The following is a 19,960-nucleotide window of genomic DNA, read 5'->3' as shown; positions in this document are numbered from 1 at the left end:
AGACTCTCTCTATTGTTCTCAATGTCTACATAGTTGCCTTTCCTGTATAATAGAACTGAATTTCTCATAAGGGTATAATATAACTCATCAAGAAGGAATTTGTGCAGTTATGTCTGATGCATATACCAAGAGCTGAAGATACAGGAAAGCCATTTTTCCACTTTCTGGAGTTATAATCAATAGCTGGAAAATTATAGTTTGAAAAGTTAGAAAAGGGATGAGTATAATAAAGCAAAATCACAAGGACTTGGCCAAATCCTTCATAGATGTGACCAACTTTGAGAGATTATTTAATTCAACCTCAAGGAAGTGATGTTCACATTAAATTGTGGTTTGATTAGGGGAAACACATTGCTGAGATTTCATGGGTATAACTTCCCTGTCCTAGGTGGAAGACACTGTCTTGGCAAAAGGTGTTCTGGTCCTGTGGTTCTTCCAATTGTTTGGCCCATTCTTACTCAATGTTCACTGAGCCTTAGGCCCAGGTGTTGATTTATAGATGTATCATTAGGCTTGAGCACCATCGCGATTAGTTTAGTTGTTCACTACACTTTAAAGACTTATGTATTTCTGTAATGATCTCTGCTGTATATGTTTGTATGACAATAATAATTTAAGAAGAAAAGGCCATACATTTGAAAGAATGTAGGTAGGTAGACATGGGAGAAATTGTACAGGGAGAGGGAGAGATAAAAATTATGTAAAAATGATACATGTATATGAAATCATCAAAATGACAGATTAGCTGAGGTTGATGAAACAAAGTTCTAGGAAGGCAATAAATGAATAATATATACAAAGGATTTAAAATATATTCTCTGGATACCTAAAGAAGTTCATCTTTGTTGAGGATTAACAGGCACAATATCCTAGGCTGAATTGAATTTGGCTAGAACTGGATTTCAAAAGATCTTCAATATTATGTTTTATCCCAAAGATCATGAAAAGTTGTAGAAATGTTTCCAGTAGATGCATTATACAATATTTATTCTGAAAAATAGCACATTTCAGTCAACTGAAGGACAAACAAGGATGAGCTGTATAATACAGTTATGAGCCTATTCTAGAAATACGAGTGAAAGAAAACTGAATTTGGCTTGTAATAGGAAGGCACTGAGATCAAGTAGTGAAAGGATTCCAAGCACATTCAAGCAGGATATACAGAACTTGACTGTTGGGTAGAGAGACTGAAAAAAGTGGAAAACAAGGATCTCTCTTAGACTTCCAACATTAACAGAAAACAAGGGTGAAGGGGGAGGTGAGAAGGAAAAATGAACACACTAGCTTGAGGGCATGGCAAATCTTTGTGGAGATAACACTCAGATGTGTGTCCATGGTACAACTCTGAAACTTTGAATATGCTTTATATGATAATTACTGATGTCTAAGCATTAGAGTACAGAAAAATATGCAAAACAATACTGAGTGCACCACGTATACAATTGCTAGGAAGTTGAATGTGTTTTGATAATGAAGTAAGAAGGCAGAAAATTTCAAATTTGATCTTATACTCTTACATAAATTAGAGTTTTCTGAGGCTGGAGAGATGCCTCAGCAGTTGAGAGCACTGACTGCTCTTCCAGAGGATCTTGGTTCAATTCCCAGAACCCACATTACAGTGGACAATTATCTGTATCTCCAGTTCCAGGGATCCTATATCTTCTTCTAGCCTCAGAAGCAATCAAGTGCATGCACATATGGTGCACAAACACGCATGCAGGGAAGCACCCATACAAATGAAACAATATATACAGAAATTGTGTCTTCCATGTGGGAACCATTTGTGTGTCACTGACCAAAGACTATTCACAAAATAGGTGTGTTAATTCAAACACACAGATATGAAAATCAACACATACCATGTTCATCTTGATCTAGCATGTTCTCCAAAATAACACTCATAAAAATCTTAATTTAGAATTTTAGGTTACCTACTAAAATGCACATCCAAAACATACAGTATGATACTGAAATCAGTTCTCTCAAAGTATAATTACTTCAAAAAGTAACTTAACACTCTTTACTTAACCTCAAGTAAAGTTGTGCGTGGCTGAATACTCAAGGTAATTAATTTTTTATAGAACTATATCAGCCAATCAGCTCAGTTATTCCGATAGTGTAAATGAGTATTTTCGCAAGACATAGTTTTATTATTTAAGAATCTAGAACCCTGAAGTAACATAACTGATAGGGGACACCTAGTGGTCTTTAGCAGAATAAATACTTACTGCAGAAAATGGAGACTTCCCCACACATGTAAAAATGCCTTAGAAGATACACTAGCCAGAGAATGATGTAACTGAGAAACTTATGCTTATGTATATAATAAACATAAATCAAATTAAAATATTTCAAAAATATTTCATAAGACTCACATCATTTAAACCTAAGTATGCTGCTATTATGTGTAGATATAATAAGTCACTTATATATGACTTCCCTTAGATTGAATGGAAAACAAAAGACATTTGGTATAAACAACCAAATACACCAATTTTGTAGCATGTCATCCATCCATCCTAACTCCTAAAAATAATTCACGAACACAATTGACATTTAATAATAAAACACTACAAAATATATTTCTTAGACTTATAATATAGTCATTGCTACACATATTTTAAGGACAGGAATACTTGGCTAATATGTGCCCTTTAGCTAATCAAAAATGAATCCTGCCTGGTGCAGCTGCACACAGAGCACTGCAAGTCAGGGATAAAGCTCTCCCTTTACTATTGGCATTGACTCTCTCTTGAGCAGTCTCTATCCTCCCGAACTCTGCCAAACTAATAAGATGTAAGTTTCCTGCCTAAACTGTTTTGACAATATCTTACTTAGTTCAGTATTAACAGGAATTCCAGTCTATGCTTTCAAGCTCTCTCTGGAGATGCACAGTCTCTCTGCTAGGCAGCCTAGGCATTGTGTCTTCATTGTGATGCTATACTCCATGAGCCCAGTAGTACAGGTGAATGTTCCACACTCCAGCTTCAAACACAGTTCAAGCATCTTGCAAAGCTTCTTTGTGCACAGTAGAAATGATTGTTGACTTCCTCTTTCAGGTCAGTACTTACCATATCATCTATGATTATGTACTCACATGTTTGTCTGCTTTTCCTGCAAAGCTGCATCTGCTTCGTGTTTTTATGTGTTACCCATCTAGAAGTAAACACTACTTTAAAATGCTTCAGCATAAAAAAATGAATATTATTTATACATTTAGTGGATTTAGCACCTAAATTATCATGTGGGTAACAGATAGCATGCTCTCATAATATAGTGTGTTTAAGATCCAGCTGGGTGTTGGTGGTGGTGTATACCTTTAATCCCAGCACTCGGAGGCAGAGCCAGGTGGATCTCTGTGAGTTCGAGGCCAGCCTGGTCTACTGAGGGAAATCCAGGACAGGCACCAAAACTACACAGAGAAACATTGTCTCAAAAAACAAAACAAAATAAAACAAAACAAAAAAAAATGGTCCTATCCTAGTACACAAGGAGACTCAAGGACAAAATAGAGAGTGACTCTTCCATTTAAATGTTCATGTCTAGAAAAGGCAGGGACAGCACACGTGACTATCATGAACTGAAATATTCGGAGCCAGAAGAATACATCAGTATAACAGTACTGGCTATTACAAATGAGTGCATCCAGATAGAATACATTCTGGAAATGACTTTGAATCAATTTTTAAAGGACAGACAAAGGGGAAAAATGACTTTCCAATCTGAGGGGCTGCACACGCAACCTTATTGTAATGGAGATAATTGTTATTTTCAGGTATAGTAAAACTAAAAACAAGCAAATGTTGGTGCAAAGAAGGGAGGAGGCGGAAAAATGAGTGCAGTGTGCTGGAGAGCCTTGGAGGCACATCAAAGAAACACAGATTGGATGTGATGGATAAGAGCGAGCCTCTCTACACTCTAGTAGAGGGCAGGTTTGGGCAAACACTTTATTTGCTTGTGACAGGACTTGAAGTTTTATGTGTTTTCTAAAAGCAAATGTGCTTAAAATACATTAAAATGTTTAGTAGCCAGATAATATATACCAAGAGTTAAGTTTTAATCTGAACCAAATAACATGTTAAAATTAACAAAAACCAGAAACCAAATTGTGTCTTAGTTTCCTATAAGACTGTCTCCTTAACAACACTGTGTTACTGCTCACAAATTGTAGACAAATCTTCTAATCCAATGTCATAATCTAAAATTGATTAGTAGAAAAGCACTGTAACATGCCAACAAATTATCTATCTGCAACTGCTGTGCCTAAGATATTCAGTTACAAGCCTTCCTTCCTGCCTCAAAGTGCATTTACTTGATTGTAATATGCCTAAAATCCACACAAAAGAAGTTAAGGAGATAGGAAATGAGAACTAAACAAAATATGCTGTATACCAGCAAGCTACGGTTACTATACAATCACACATTGCACTACATCTTTTACATGATCCATGAAGGAATGTCTAGTTTAGTTGAAATACTGAACCCTGTAATTGGATAACCCTTATAGAAGGGAAATATTTCCTTCAAATGTTATTTGTCATTCCATTATTTCTATGCTGGTATCTTATTATACAGCTCAGGCTGGCCTGGAACTCATGGTCATCCTCCTGTCCCAGTCTCCCACTTAGCTCTGGGATTGTAGTCACATACCACAGTAACTGTACACAAAGTGATGCATATGCTTTCAGTTGATATTTTACAAGGCTCTAAAACGGGTCAAGGATCATCTCCCTTGGACAAAGAGACCGAGGTCAACAAAAGGGCACTTGAGGTTTTGAGAACCCTTCACTTTTATACAGCAAATAATCCCCTGTTTGCTAAGCTTTTAATCTGGTCTTTATCTCTTTAGAGGTTTATGATCATCACAAATTGTTAATAATGTTCCATTTAATTTTCAAGGATTTCCTCACCATATGTGTCTTTTTGGAGGGTCATACAGAATTGTTTCCCCTGTGATAGATTATGAAACAGCAATCCGGCATGGAACTCTGCCATACTTGAAAGTCAACCATAAGAAAAGTAATATCGCTTAATTAGGGGAATGACTTTTAAAAACGAAAATACATATGTAAAATGAATTAAAAAATTTCTTAATAAAGAAAAAAAACAAAACACAAGAGTGAGGAAAACCCATTTGCTCAAGATCTCACTAAAAAAAATATAGCTTAATTTATCTAAATCGTTCAGATTTCCATATCATTGACCATGTTTATAAAACTTCAACTTAGTGTCAAAGAGCTCAGTTTTTACAATCTAAATCATTGATCTTACAATTGATTTGAGAAGGTAACTTCCCCCTTGATACCTTAACCCTAGGGCATTTATAAATTGATCATCCTCATCAACTGTTTCCTCCTACACATTCACATGTAGCCTTGATGGACCACAGAGGGCAAATGTCAAACTTCCTGCATCTCATTCATAATATTTTTCTAATTTATCTGGCTTCAGAGACTCTTCTTGTGTTTTAGTTGAACTAATCCAGGCCGGGGGTGGAAAAAAAAAAAAAAAAAAGCACCACCAATGATGAACACAGTTCCCTATAGCAGGCAGCTGCTTTCCTTGGGAATGATTCATTTAGAACAGTGGCAGCTTCCAGACTTCACACATGACTTCCCCAAATTTGCTGAATTTAGCATTAGCCAGCCTGGTACTAAAACACTCAGAACTCAAAGACATGTGGGTGAACTCATATCTTCCTCTGCAGTCTTAATCCAAAAGCTCATACAGCTACTTCTGATGATTAACTTGTATTTCCACTTGTAAACACACCCCGGTGGCATTTATAAAAGTCAGGTAGAGACATGCCAGTTTGGGAGCCATTCAAGTTTCTTTGTGATTATAGTTTGAATTGTGTAGGTGGAATAAATGAATTTATATTAAATTCTGGAGTGTGATTCCATTTCTTCGTCTTTAGTAAGAGTATTGCTATCAGTCATTAAACATTCATGATATGTATTATTATATGGGTGTATCATATAACCAAGAAAACATTCTTCAGCTAAATGAGCTTCTGATTCATTTATTACCAAGGTCATTTATTTATAAGAAAGATCTTGCCAACTCTCAACTCTCTCCTGAATGCATGTGGTTAGCAAATTTCACTAAGTGCATATTAAATTGCATTTCACAATAATGATATCAGACAGTTGATGTTTCTGAATGACATCGCAGGCACCTTTAAAATTCTGTAATGCCACACAGATCTAGGTGCCTGTGACCATTGCCAGGAACAGAAAATGTCGGTGTTAAGGAGTGTCCTCTCTGACCACATGCTCTGTCATTTTATCTGATAGGATGCCATCTGTTCATCCTGCTGCCATTCCCTGGGATAACTGGGTTAAAACTGAAAGTCATTAAAAAATAGTTACACTGCCTACTGTATTTTTAATTGACTGGGTAGCTCTATCTGTGACTTTTCTCTCACTGACTATATGTCAAAATATTTTTGTGCCCTTGCTTTGGGAGTAGCTGTTCAGTTTTATAATGTTACAATGACCACATTCTCATGTAAGAAAAGCTCTGTACAGTTCCATAAACAATCTAAAAAATGGTGGGATAATGGGATGTTTATAAAGAAAAGAGTACAAGCTACAGTGAGACCTATACACTTTTGCATGTTAAGACCACAGCTCTGGGGTCTGATTGCTGTATGAATCCCAGCTCCACCCCTTACCAGCCTCTGAGTCCCAGCAAGGAGCCTTAGAGTGTTTGTCTTCGCCTGACATTGACGACAATAGAATCTATCTCTTTGGGTTGTAGAGAAGATTCAGGGAGCAAATTTGTACAAAGAATTAAAAACTGCTTGTCATTAATACAATCTCCCCAATAAATATTGGTTATTATCAAGAATCATCTTCAATTATTATTTTCAAATTATTGCAAAAAAAAAAGCTTTGAGAACTGGACATTAATTTCCGATTAGATAGAAATGTTACAAGTGAATCTAATTTCTCAAATATGCTTCAATTATTTTTAAATATATTCCAGATCCATATTTTAAGAATGATCCATTTTATGGCTTTCATCAGTATATTATGCAGTGTTTTATCATTGTGTGTCATTTCCTGAGAGCCTGTGAACCAAAATGTCATTGACAAGCCGACAGAAAAACATTGATACAGCTGCCCAGAAAGTAAATAAAACTTGCATTTCATGACTTCTTTAAAACCATAATTCATCTCTTAAAATACCAAAAGGTATTTCTGTAGGAGCAAAACAACAATCCAGAGTCAGCGTATGGCTTTCATTACAGTGTTCCATTAGGTACTCTGGAGGTCTTTTGCGCTCTCGTTCTTATGCAGACAATCAAATTCAGTTTATAATTAATACAAAGAGCCATGCTTATGAAGGAAAAAGCCAAAAAAGGTTAATATACTAGCTGTGGAAAGAGGTACTTATTTGCTTGATGGTGGTATATTTAACTCAGACCTTTGGAAACGTCAGTTGGCAGAGCTCTTTCAGCATCCCACCCACTGTCTAAGAACAGCAGATGCCCTATTCAGCAGCCAAGAGGTCTAATTGGCTAGATTCACTGCATTTATTCCTTTGTGTTTTCTATGTAGTAATTTCCTTCCTAGGTATGGTGGGTTTTTTTTCACTATTATGAAATGAACTAATTGGGGAAAACTATAATGAATAACTGTAGGCAACAAAAACCAATGAACAGGCTTAGTATGCTAAACTCAAATATGAATTTATAGAATTGAAAGATAACCAAGGAGATGTATTTTCCTCAATCATACATTCACTGAAATTCCAATATTGTTGGAAACATATACCAGTATTTTTTATACATGATGATATATCAGATTACCGATCATACCCTAAACATCTTTGTCAAAGAAGAAATTTGATGCATTCTTTTTAAATAAAAAGAATCTTCCAAGGCATGGGAGAAGTCTCAGTGACTAGGATAACAATATGTCAGTTAAAGTGTATTTGCTTAAAATATATTCAATGGGTAGAATGTTTTATAGTTGGTCTCAATTGGCTCACTTCTTTCAGATATCCAAATATCACTTGAATACCAGAAAAGAGAACTCTGGGAATTATTTGTTCTTAAATTTCATGCAAGTCATTACACATAGCACATACATATTCAAATTGTAGTCATGAAAATCACATGATACAGTGGCTTTAAGAAAGAAAAACAGGGGACTTACCTCTTCCCACTGATGTATGTATCTAATTAACCTTGAAAGGCGTAATAAACGCAAGAGACTGAGAATTTTTGTAAATCTCACAATGCGAAGGGCTCTGGCTGTCTTGTAAACTTCTGAATCCATTCCTTTCTCTACAATAAGAAAGATATAATCCACTGGGATTGATGAGATGAAGTCAACCACAAACCAGCTTTTTAAATAATTCATCTTGATTACTTTAGGGTCCAGGATGATTTCAGAGCTGTCTTCATTGACAGTCCCAGTCCTAAAATTCATGATTAGGTCCAATAGGAAAACGGTATCTGATGCCACATTGAAAATAATCCATGGTGTTGTTGTTTGTTCTGTAAAGAATGTGATTCCAACTGGTATGATGACCAAATTTCCAACCATCATTATAAGCATTATTAAATCCCAATAAAACCTACAATAAATAGGAAAAAAATCACATTTTAGTATGTAGAAAGTAATCAGCCATTTTCCTGTCAGAAAAAAATTATTAAAAATTTATGACAAAATTTATAAGAGACAAAAAAATGTATCTTTTAAACATTATTTTCCAAATGACTGAACATTGACTCTGAGAAAAATTGGTGTATTACTAAGATAAAGATTTATGATTAGTATTCTTAAAAATGTAATTCATTATGCAAATAAAACTCAAAAACTCTAATAAATACCTAAAATATGTCACCTATATGAGTGATGCTAAATATAAATAGAAACCTTTTTCAAAATAATAAGTAAGTAAATATAAGAATACAGGTTCTACCTTTAAACTTTGTCTTTGCTATAATGTTTAGAGGCATTTTGAAAGACTTTGAATGTCAATTTAGCAATCATAGAAAAGATTAAGCAGCCGGGCGGTTGTGGTGCACGCCTTTAATCCCAGCACTCGGGAGGCAGAGCCAGGCGGATCTCTGTGAGTTTGAGGCCAGCCTGGGCTACCAAGTGAGTTCCAGGAGAGGCGCAAAGCTACACTGAGAAACCCTGTCTCGAAAAACCAAAAAAAAAAAAAAAAAAAAGAAAAGAAAAGAAAAGATTAAGCAGTAACAGGTAGAGTTTTCCAAGAATTTTGTTGATAACAATTCACCTCGAAGAGTACAAATTTGATCAAGTATAGATTCTAACCTTTATTGCAGTTTTGAAGTATAAGAGTATTTATTTATGCTTGTCTTTGTTCCCAATAAAAGCAGATTAACACAGGGTTGAAGCTGAAAATAATTAGTCTCTTCTAGGTTTGAAGCAGGAACCAAGTTAAAATTTCAATGTTACGCTATTTCAGTGACCATCTTTGCAAAATATATTGTACTATCTTCCAAAAAATAACTTTTCCAGACAATTTTGAATGTGCATGGGATTACTACCTATATTTTGGAGAACGTCTACCCCAACTGTAAAGTTGAATCTCAATGAGTAAATGGGACTTAGAATCATGTGGTAGACCAATAGAAATGACTGAGGAGTTATCTAGATAAGCTTAGACACAAGGCATGCCTTTGAGGGATTATCTATATTGGGTTAATTAAAGTAGAAAGACACTCTCACAGTGACCAGTCCCTGAACTAGAGTCTGGGCTGAATGAAAAAGAAAAAAAAAAAAAAGAGGGGGAGGGGGACTAAGAATTCATTGTCCTATGCTTCCTAAGCACAGACATAATGTGACCAGCAGCCTCGAGTCCCTGCCACCATTAATTCCTCATCATCATAGACAACACTCTCAAACTATGAACCAAAATAAACCTTCCTCCTGAAATTGTGCCATTGTTTATCACAGCAACATGGAAAGTAACTAATACACCAATTAAGCTCAAAATTGGAAGAAAAATAGGAACTTTATTTCAAGTGTGCATAGCTAACACTAATGAGAAATGACTATAATGTTATTTTCATGAAGCTTCTCTTAGGCCACTGACACCACAATTAACTCACTAAGTAATAGACTATTTAGAGTTGTCAAGTATACCTGTACTTATAAAAGGAAAAGTAACAAGTCAGCTAACACAACTATATAACAATAAAACAAGTCTCTGGAAACAAGACACAGGATTCTACTAGTAGGTATTCCGCAATGGCAATTTTGTTGCATTTATAACATAAACTTTCATGTTTGGCAGACGTTTCAGTCAACCAAGATAATTTGTTTTATATTTGAGCTGGTTAGTGTCCTTATCAACTTAGACACAAGTGAGAATTATCTGGGAAGAGGAAACCTCAATTGAGAAAAGGCCTCCATCAGACTGGCCTGGAGGAAAGCATGTGGGGCATTTTCTTGATTACTGATTGATGAAGGGTCATGCCCACTGTGGGTTGTGCAGTCCCTGGATAGTTGGTCCTGGGTTGCTTAAGAAAGGAAGCTAAGCAAGCCATGGGGGAAGAAGCAAGAGATCAGCATTCCTCCATAGTGCTACTTCAGTTCCTCACATGAGTTCCTGCGCTTGACTTCCCTTCACGATGGACTGTAGGCTGTAAAATGAAATAAACCACTGCCTTCTCTAAGCTGGTTTTGGCCAGTGTTTTATCATAGCAGTAGAAAGTAGAGCAGAAATTGGTACCAGAGAATTGGGCTATTGTGACAGACTTGATCATGTTGTTTTTGGAAGGATTGTGGAAGTGTTTGAAGCTTTGAGCTGGAAAACTGTTGACTGCTCAAAGCTTAATGTGCTGTTCGGTGGGAGCTTGAAAGATAGGAGTGTAGAGAAAAAAAATCCGTGGATTGTGAAGTGTCAGAGGGAAGTTTGATAACCCCTTGAGGACTATCAGAGCTATTCATGTGATACTTTGAATTAAGACTCTGTCATTTCTGGTCAGCTAGAGCTGAAGAATCGGGTGCAATTAACAATAAACAAGAGCCACTTAAATAAAAAACATTGCATTAGTTGGACAGTATATGTTGGCTATTGGGGGCTGAAAACTCAGCTGTGACTAACAAGAGCATCTTTGAAGTGAAATCTCCTGGGGAGTATTTCCTCAAAGTCAGCATACAGCTATGGCCCAGGGCAGCCAAGGCTGCACCTCAGGATGGCAGCTAAACTTGGTAATGTTTATGAGTCTCCCCTGTAGTGAGTCTACTGGCATGAAAGCTGAAGCATTGAAGGGATAATGGAGAGAAACTAGTCTTCCCATCATATGGTAAGGTTGGAGTCCCTGAATAGGGCCCAGGAGATGCTATTGGTGAAAGTACAGCCTCAGTTTCAGTGGAGAACCAAAGATTTTGGAGATTACAAGACTGTGGGATGACCAAAAGGCATAACGGCAGGTGTGTGGAGCAGAGTTAGCTTGAGCCTACAACACAAGCTGTGTGTACTGTGGGTGGCAAAGATTGATAGATGGAGTTTCCCAAGCCCTTCAGAACACAGACAATTGAGATTTCAAAATGCCACACACTGAGCTATGGGATTTGAATTGCACTGCCAGATATTAGTTTTTCTTTGATTTGGTTGTAACCGTGTCTTGACACCTCCTTCATAGAGTAAGAAAGCATTTAAAATGGCTTTTAAAGTTATGTTTTATATTGTGATATTATTATGAGATCTTGGTGATAAACAAAACAAGGAAAAGGTATAGTTTAATCGTGATGTGTTTGTGTGTCAAGTTCATGTGGGGTCAATTGTACTGGTTAGTTTTTCTGTCAATGTGACTGGAGTCATCTGGGAAGAGTGCACATTAACTGAAAAAAATTACTCCATCAAATTAGCCTGTAGACATACTTGTGGAGCATTTTTAATTTCACCATTTAGATTAGGCTCACCTCTATATGGGCTTTTGAGAAGCAGAAACTTTGAAGCTATATTAGATAACTACACTAGATATCCAGTCTAATCAGGCACCAAAGCTAATTAATCCTAACATAAAAGTATCTTATGTAGTCATCACTAGTAGAAACTTTGATGTTTTAACAATTGAAATAATTACATGAAAATCATAACTATTACAATAGTCATACATAATAAGTAACAATTATTTTCATTTTTAATTTAAAAGTCTAGCAGAAAAAAAATGTTTTATTTATTCATTTCCTCTTACAATTAGCATTGCAGGTGTCTTCATTCAAAGATTCCTACCAGATACTTAATTTGGTGATGGTAAATTATGTAAATACTCTAATCCTAAATTTTCTTATCTACAAAATTTAAGTTGCTATAGCATTAAATATACAGAATTTAACTGATGAAAAAGACTAAATGAATTGCATACATAAATCACAAAAACAGGAAGCCAAGAATCTGTGGCCCACAGTGCTATTTCAGTCACTCTTTACTCTTCCTTACCTACCAAAAGAAATCCAGTTTTTCAAGGATCAATATGGAATCCACCGAGAAATGCAGGCATTGTTTTGCTTATGTCATTGAGATGGATATTTTTTCCAAAAAAGACTAATATTTCATTCCTTCTAGTCAATAGACATGAAAGGAGCTGTCATCCTTTCATGAGTATAGTGATAATTTCCAACATTCCATAACCTATCAGCAACACTGAAGCCATTGTATCTATCTCAGTATTGATATCAAGTGCCATTAACTCTTGTAATTTCCCTTCAAAGTATTATTGACTCTGTTGTACACTATAGGTGTAAGTACAGTATATAAAGTCAGTATAATCTAACATAACTTGCTGGGCGGTGGTGGCGCACGCCTTTAATCCCAGCACTCGGGAGGCAGAGACAGGCGGATCTCTGTGAGTTCCAGGCCAGCCTGGACTACCAAATGAATTCCAGAAAAGGCGCAAAGCTACACAGAGAAACCCTGTCTCGAAAAAAAAAAAAAAATCTAACACAACTTTTATTTAACCTGGTTTCATTCTACAGGTAGTCCTAGAAAATGCTGTCATCCCTTTCACAATGTAGGAAAACATGTTGTTTTCAGCAATAATATTTGTGTTCTTCAAAACTGGCCTCTTGAGTCTTTTATCCAGCTGCCTATGGGTTTCTCTCCTAACTCTTTGTTCTGCCCATTTTTCTTGGGAACTTAGGCTTTACCTTCTCTAAATTTCGTGTTATTCCTATCCATCCTTCTTTCCATTTCTATCCTTTTCTCCATTGTTCCAAAAATGCTATCCCTTGCTTAGAATTTATCAATGAATTTTCTAGCATTCTAGAATATTTCTCTCGAGCCATGCTAAAGCAATCTTTCTAAAATGCAATTTCCTGGGTCAAAACCAACAGGGACACTCAAGTAAGTCAAAGCAGCTGAAGGTTGTCAAGGCACTCTGTACCACAGCCTCCTCTTCTCCAGCCTCTTCTCTCACAGACAATACTGCCCTTACTTATGCCACGTCACCATGCATGCCTATGTACAGACACAAGAGATAAGATGTCTTCCATTCTAGCTGTACTTCTAATGGTGAATATTTTTATATTCTACCTTGAATCAAATCACATCTGAAAATTAATTTCTTAGTTTTCTGTGATGTTTCTTCTTCTTCTGTTGTTGTTTTTACCATAATGCACTTTTATTGCAACTTATGCTCATGGCAAAACTAATCAGAAGGTATAGGGGCTTCTCATATACTGCCTGCCCTGATCTATGAATAGACAACTCCATGATCAACATCATTCACCACAGGAACATTTGTGAGAAATGGGGACCCTACCCTGGTGTGTTATTAGCACACAGAGTCATGTCTTAAAATTCAGAGTTTTCATTTGGTGAAGTGCATTCCATGGGTTTTGGCAAGCATATGCATACATAAACAGATTCATTTCCTTGACCATCTTCTGCTTTCTCCCCATTCCTCCCTCCTTCTTCTAAATTTTGAGTTTTTAACACCTCCCAAAGCAATGTATATTCTCAACATGTTTCCTGTGGGGTTTTTGTTCTTGTTATTATTTGTATTTATTTCCTTGATCACTTCTGGATTTAAAGTCTTTGAAGTTCAGAATTATATCCTGCGTTATGTTAATTTTCTGCTGTAATGTAGACACATCTAAGATAATAAGTGATAAAAACATTAATTTGGGATAGAAATATATACTTCTGTCAGACATTTAAGCAAATTCAATAAGACAATGAGCTTTTAGAAACAGAGTCTGTGCATAAGTACTATAGGAAACAAAAAGACTAAGAATACATTCTTAGTAGAATGCCAACAAACAAAAGAGCTGCAGAACTGACTCCAGATTTGGTGTGTCATAAAATCTATCTACTTCTGCCTACTCTGCTCCAAAGAGATAATTTATAAAAGATTCTGTTTTTCCTTTGAAGTAGATAGAGTTCAGATTCTAGCTCTACTAGATTCATGATTTAGGGTGAGATATTTAGCTGCATGGTTTCTAGTTTTCTTCTTCAGCCCTCAAGGTTCCTCCGATGGATTCCATGTAATGATATACACCATATGTAGAGTTGAGAGCTGGGTACATGGGAGAAAGAGGACAAAGACCCTAATAAAGTGAGTATTTCTGGGTAATCTTTTTTTACCTCATAATTTCTTTGTTAACCTCAGTAAGATTCCATCTCTCCACAAAACTTTATATAAGCATGGCCAGTATGTGTCACAGTTCCCTCCATGCTTGGAGTAAATCTTCAGCTCAAGGAAATGGATAAAGATACAGATAACAAAAAATGATAATGGAGCATCAGCAAAGGAAGAGCACTCAGTGGACAAGCAGTAATTTTGGCAATCAGAGCAGAAAAATAATCTAGACAAAGGCTTCACTTAGCACTTGAAATGACTAAAAACAAAAATAAATAAGGTAATTCTTAAAGTAATGTGTTTTCATTTCAATTGATACAGTCCTCATAAATAATGATAATATTGTCAAAATACCATTTTATAGACAATTTTCTTTCCTGGTAGTATCCATTTTTCCATAGCTGGTTATAAGTAAGATTATATTGTGAAGATTAATTTGTAATATTAAGAAAAATTCCAAATTCAGCCTTGTTCATTGTCTCTAACTACTTAAAGTCCCTCCAAGGCCTATGGCAAGTAAATAAAATTCAATCCTCCTTTCCTCTCTAACAATTCTTCACTATCCTTGAAGACCCCTGCTCCTGCTCCTCTCTGGTTGATATAAACTAAAGACAGGTATCTCAAATCCAATTCCTTAATTTGATTTGTTATTACCACAGTTTGCTATTAACAGTCCTTGCCTATACAATGGTGTTCCTAAATGCTGAATGAATGGTTCTCTTCTCTTTTCTGGGTGATGAAGTATAAATATTTGTTACTAAGAAGAAAGGAGAAAAAAAAAGGTTTAATTCTTAGCAGTAGTACCCATTTCATCAATACATAGTTGAGGTTAAAGGGTGCAATAATTCTATCCTATCAACTCCCGCTTGAGAATCACTCCTAAAAAAAGCAAACAAATAAAAGTCCCCACAGTGAATTCTTTTGATAACTTCCTGTGAATTAGATACTTCTTTTACACATCCAGAGTCTTCTGGGAACTGTCAGTTGTTTCACAAGTAATGCTGCTTTGGGGGATGAATAAACATCACTAGATGCTATAAATGTTTGGACCATTTTATTTAGAAAAAAAGTCTTCAAAATAACAATTAGGTTATATTTGAGATATCAGTCATAAACTGTGCACTCACTGGCTTCAAATCACTTTCACAAATATGCAAAGAGGGATTCCGAAGCTGAATTCCCTTTCATAATCACACTAAGTCCTCACAATCATGAGTTCGTTCTTGTTTAAAACTGTTCAATTTCCAAAAGTCCAATTAATTGTCCTAGGATGTGGTACCTATTCTCAGGAAAAGAATATACTGTCTTTTCTAAAATCGGGATCCTCTTCACAGTATCCGCAGTGGGAATCCTCATAGTATCTCTTAAGCCAACACCTGAATACTGATGTGATCTGTCCTCAGTTTCCCTGTCACCAACGAGAATATCAAACTGCTCCTGAGATAAAATGCATGCTTCATTCTTCCTTGTATGTGACCCTGCTAACTGTCAGTGCCAACGGCTTGACATTGCTCCATGTACTCTTATGTGGGTTCTCTGCTACTTCAACTGTTTCCTTCTCTTCCTTAAAATTCTCACAAGTCTTTGGTTTCAACGTTATAATAGATTCTCACTCATTTTTCCATATTAGCAGAAAAATTTTCCCCAGTCCTTAACTGACTCCATTTCTTTGGCCATTTATGTTGGCATTAGACAAGATGCCTCCACCCTATCCAAGGTTCTTCCTTGTGTGAATTGTCTTCTTTTGCTTCATCAATCTAAACAAGTTAATTTGTGTTTTTTTTTCCATTTTCCCAATAGTAGGGATAAGACCCAGGACCTTGTGTGCAGTATACAACTGAGCTGTATGTCCCCAACCTACTTCAAAATAATTGACCTGATTTTTAAATTTTTGCTTATTATAGGCTAGCGGTTTTGCATCCATTATCTATACAATTTATGAATGTGCTCCCAATCCTCTCCGCTGAGCTTGGTATTTGATCGTCTGCCCAGCTCTGTTTTGACTTCCTACTATAATCCTTTTCAAATTCAGCTTTTTATTTCATTCTATCGCCAGCATCCTTGGTGAAGGTCTTGATTCATCAACATCTGTTGACTGATTTTCTCATTTCTACCTGCCTTTCTATACAAGAGAATCCCCATTGCTTAGAAATGCAATGTAGCTACTCAATACCCTCTGAAGTGAACACCAATTCTGCATCATAATGCTCCTTTCCTGTGTACTTGATTTTCAGCTGGGTTTTAGGAAGGCTATGTTATTCAGATGCCTTCTCATTGCCATCGCTCAAAAAAGTCAACTGAGGTGTTTTTTCCCTAAAACCAAAATTGATGATATAAAGATTTCACTTAAACTGTCTATTTTCATTCAAGCTCCTTCTAATTATTCCTCACTCCATTTCCAGGATGGATGGTGTATATTTCCTGCCTGTCTCAAACTCCTATCTAACTTCCTCAATACAGTTTCCAGCTTGGAGAAAAATTTATGAAACAGTGCATAACTTACATGAAATAAGGTATGAGATAATTGGATAAATAACAATAAAAAACTAACAAATAGTGTCTAAAAATTGTTTTAGACCAATCAAGTATCAATCTTAAATTGCCTAGCAAATATTTCTGATTTTTTAATATTCAGATTGTACATCAATTACGTCTGAGCTAAAGATAGTTTATTTCATCACATAAGAGTTTGCTTAACATTTGTGATCAATTGCTCTCCTGGTTGATTGGAAAATAATTAGATTTAAGACTTTTTAAATCTATCTTTGGATGGTAGAATTATGACATGTATATTTAAGATTCTAATTCACTTTCTTTGGATAACAGAGAGAAGATATTATTCAAACTCAATTCAGATGAAGACTATAACTTACAGTCAGTCTAATGAATACAAGTATCTGTTTATCCCTAGTTGTTAGTCATGTAGTTATTCACAAGGTCTACTATTTCAAAGGACAGAGTTCAGCAAAGTTCTCTGTCCATTAAGTCTGTCTATGCTGCACTGATCTATCTTCGTGATGACATGTAGATTTATCATAAAAAGAAAAAATCTTTAATTTATGAAGGTTGAGTGAGTAGAAATAGTTTATGAAATCACTCCTCATGTTTAAATTTAGAATCCTTCAAAAAGCCCAATCTAAAAGTACTCTTTGACTTCTAACTACTTTTTATTGAGCATTGAGTGTTTTTTTATTTTGTTTTTCACTTCTGATTTTTATTAATTCTTTGAGAATTCCATACTTGACCATCCCCCAGTCCCTTCCAAATCTACTCATTCTATACCAACCCAACTCTATGTCTTCATTAAAAAATATTACTAATAAATCTATTGTCCATATACTCATTAATCTGTGACTATCCCGGAGGAAAAGATAATTACAACAAAACATTGCTTTCCAGAACCAACTGTTTCACATATGAACTCATAGTGGTTATGACAGCATGCATGAAACCTGCTCAAGCTCATTCTAAACCAAATGACAGCATGGGGGTGGATAGGCACAAAGTGCCACCTCTAACTGAGGAATCATTGGTAATTGATAGCTGCTAGGAAAAGGACAATTAGTTTTCTTTATGTGTGTGCCTCCTAATGGATGTTCTACTTGTGATTCTTAACATTTCACTGCTTTAAGAAAAGGTAATATATTGTCATCAGTCATGACATCTCAAGAAAAATGTATCCTAGTACCATTCACTTTACTGTGAATTGCAGTAATTTGAGTAATTTTATACGTTTATAAGAATGAACTGGAGACACGATGTTAGGTTGTCTTACTGATGATATAGTCCAATTATAAGGATAGTAAAGACACTTTCATTTTAAAACTGGGCTGAATGACTACCAGTTTCAGAGGACTTTATGGTTGTTTATATGTTTTCATCTAACTATGGTTAAATTTTGGAAATAAAGACAAAAGATGGCTAAATTCTAAATACATGGCTAAAATTTAAGTTGACAGTTTTAACATCAGAATGATTCTCTCATTGCTTTAATAATCCTTCCATGGCTTTGCTAATTGGCAATTTATGGCTCATTTTTCCTTTTGCTGATAATTGAAAACAATGTCACCTGTCTTTCTTTCTATTTACATATTTTTTAAAACCCTTATAGCAGGGCTATAAGATGGCTCAGCAGTTAACAGCACTTGCTGCTTTTGCAGAGTGCCCAGGATTTGTTCCCAGCACCCTTTGTCACTCAAGTTCTAGGAATGTCACATCCTCTTCTGACCTCCATGAGCACTATACACACATGATGCACTTATGTGCATGGAGGCAAAACATTCAAACACAAAAATAGAAATACAAATTTTAAAGCCTTATCATTTTTGTCACGTTAAGCCACCAATGTCTTGCAGAACTTTTACATGACTATTCCAATTTGAGAGTGTGATAAATGTCCAAATAGCGTATGGCATCCTTTAGTCAATACAGTAACCACCAAGTCTTCAAAATTCCCAGAAAATCAGAGAAAATCATCTGTCCTTGTACTCATGTAGTAGAACACAACTTCTAAAGAAAAATCTGTGGGACAGTCTGTTTCAGAATGGACGTCTGGATTATTTCTGCCTTATTATGCAAAGATATATTGCTAACGCATTGATCAAGATCTATTTAGATGTTCTAAAAACAAAAACAAAAGAAAATGAAAAAGAAAAAGAAAAAATTCTGGAAAGCAAGAATCAAACTTACTACCAAATAATACCTACAAATGGTAATATTATGATAACACCAATAAAGGTATGGTCACTTTTTCAACACAGGAAGTATTGTTCTAACCATTAAAAGAAATATATGTAAAATATTCACAAATCTTGATCTCAGGAAGAAACAATTTTAATAAGAAAATGGGTATTAGTACTTAGATAAGACTAAGAAAGAATTTAGGACCTACTCCTGAATAGACTACAACAGGTGCTCTGGGTTTCCAAAAAAGTAACAACGTATGTTCAAGGTAAGTATTAATATTAAGCAGAAGCAAAGACATTATACACTGAGTAGTTCTTATGGTTGCATTCATGGCACAGATATTAATTTGTCCAAATTTATATGCTATATACTGGATTTGGCACTACCATTTCAATGTGAAATAGACTCAGGCCAGGTCTCAAGAAGATATGATCTATCAATTTATACTACTGAGGCAGAAAAGTGTTTAACAGTCTTACCCAGCAGTAAACTCTTTTAATATAACAATAGTCACTGGCCTAGCAAGTTATAGCCACTGGGGCAATAGTGCCATGAATGTTCTGGAAGTAACCAAATACTTTCTGATTAGATTTAAATCAACCCCAAAAGACAGAAGCTATGCCTGGTACTGATAACTGGGTCAAAACACTATTAGTGTAGTCACTAATAGGCCCTAGATGAGAGCCCAATATTATTATT

At 35.6% G+C, this 19,960-nt stretch overlaps 1 protein-coding gene across 1 annotated transcript in view; it reads right to left on the bottom strand.

Annotated features, from left to right (window-relative positions):
• The window catches only part of Hcn1 (hyperpolarization activated cyclic nucleotide gated potassium channel 1), a 397,328-nt gene that overhangs the window by 335,158 nt on the left and 42,210 nt on the right, over positions 1–19,960 (bottom strand). The window contains exon 2 of the mRNA XM_052743322.1: positions 8,166–8,589. Within this exon, the coding sequence (XP_052599282.1) occupies positions 8,166–8,589 (424 nt within the window). The remainder of the gene's footprint in view (positions 1–8,165; positions 8,590–19,960) is intronic.

Source organism: Peromyscus californicus, unplaced genomic scaffold (assembly GCF_007827085.1).
Source record: "Peromyscus californicus insignis strain IS unplaced genomic scaffold, ASM782708v3 Scaffold_18__1_contigs__length_77618521, whole genome shotgun sequence".
Lineage (NCBI taxonomy): Eukaryota > Metazoa > Chordata > Mammalia > Rodentia > Cricetidae > Peromyscus > Peromyscus californicus.
The sequence above is the reverse complement of the archived record's forward strand: the minus strand, read 5'-3'. Positions and strand labels throughout refer to the sequence as shown.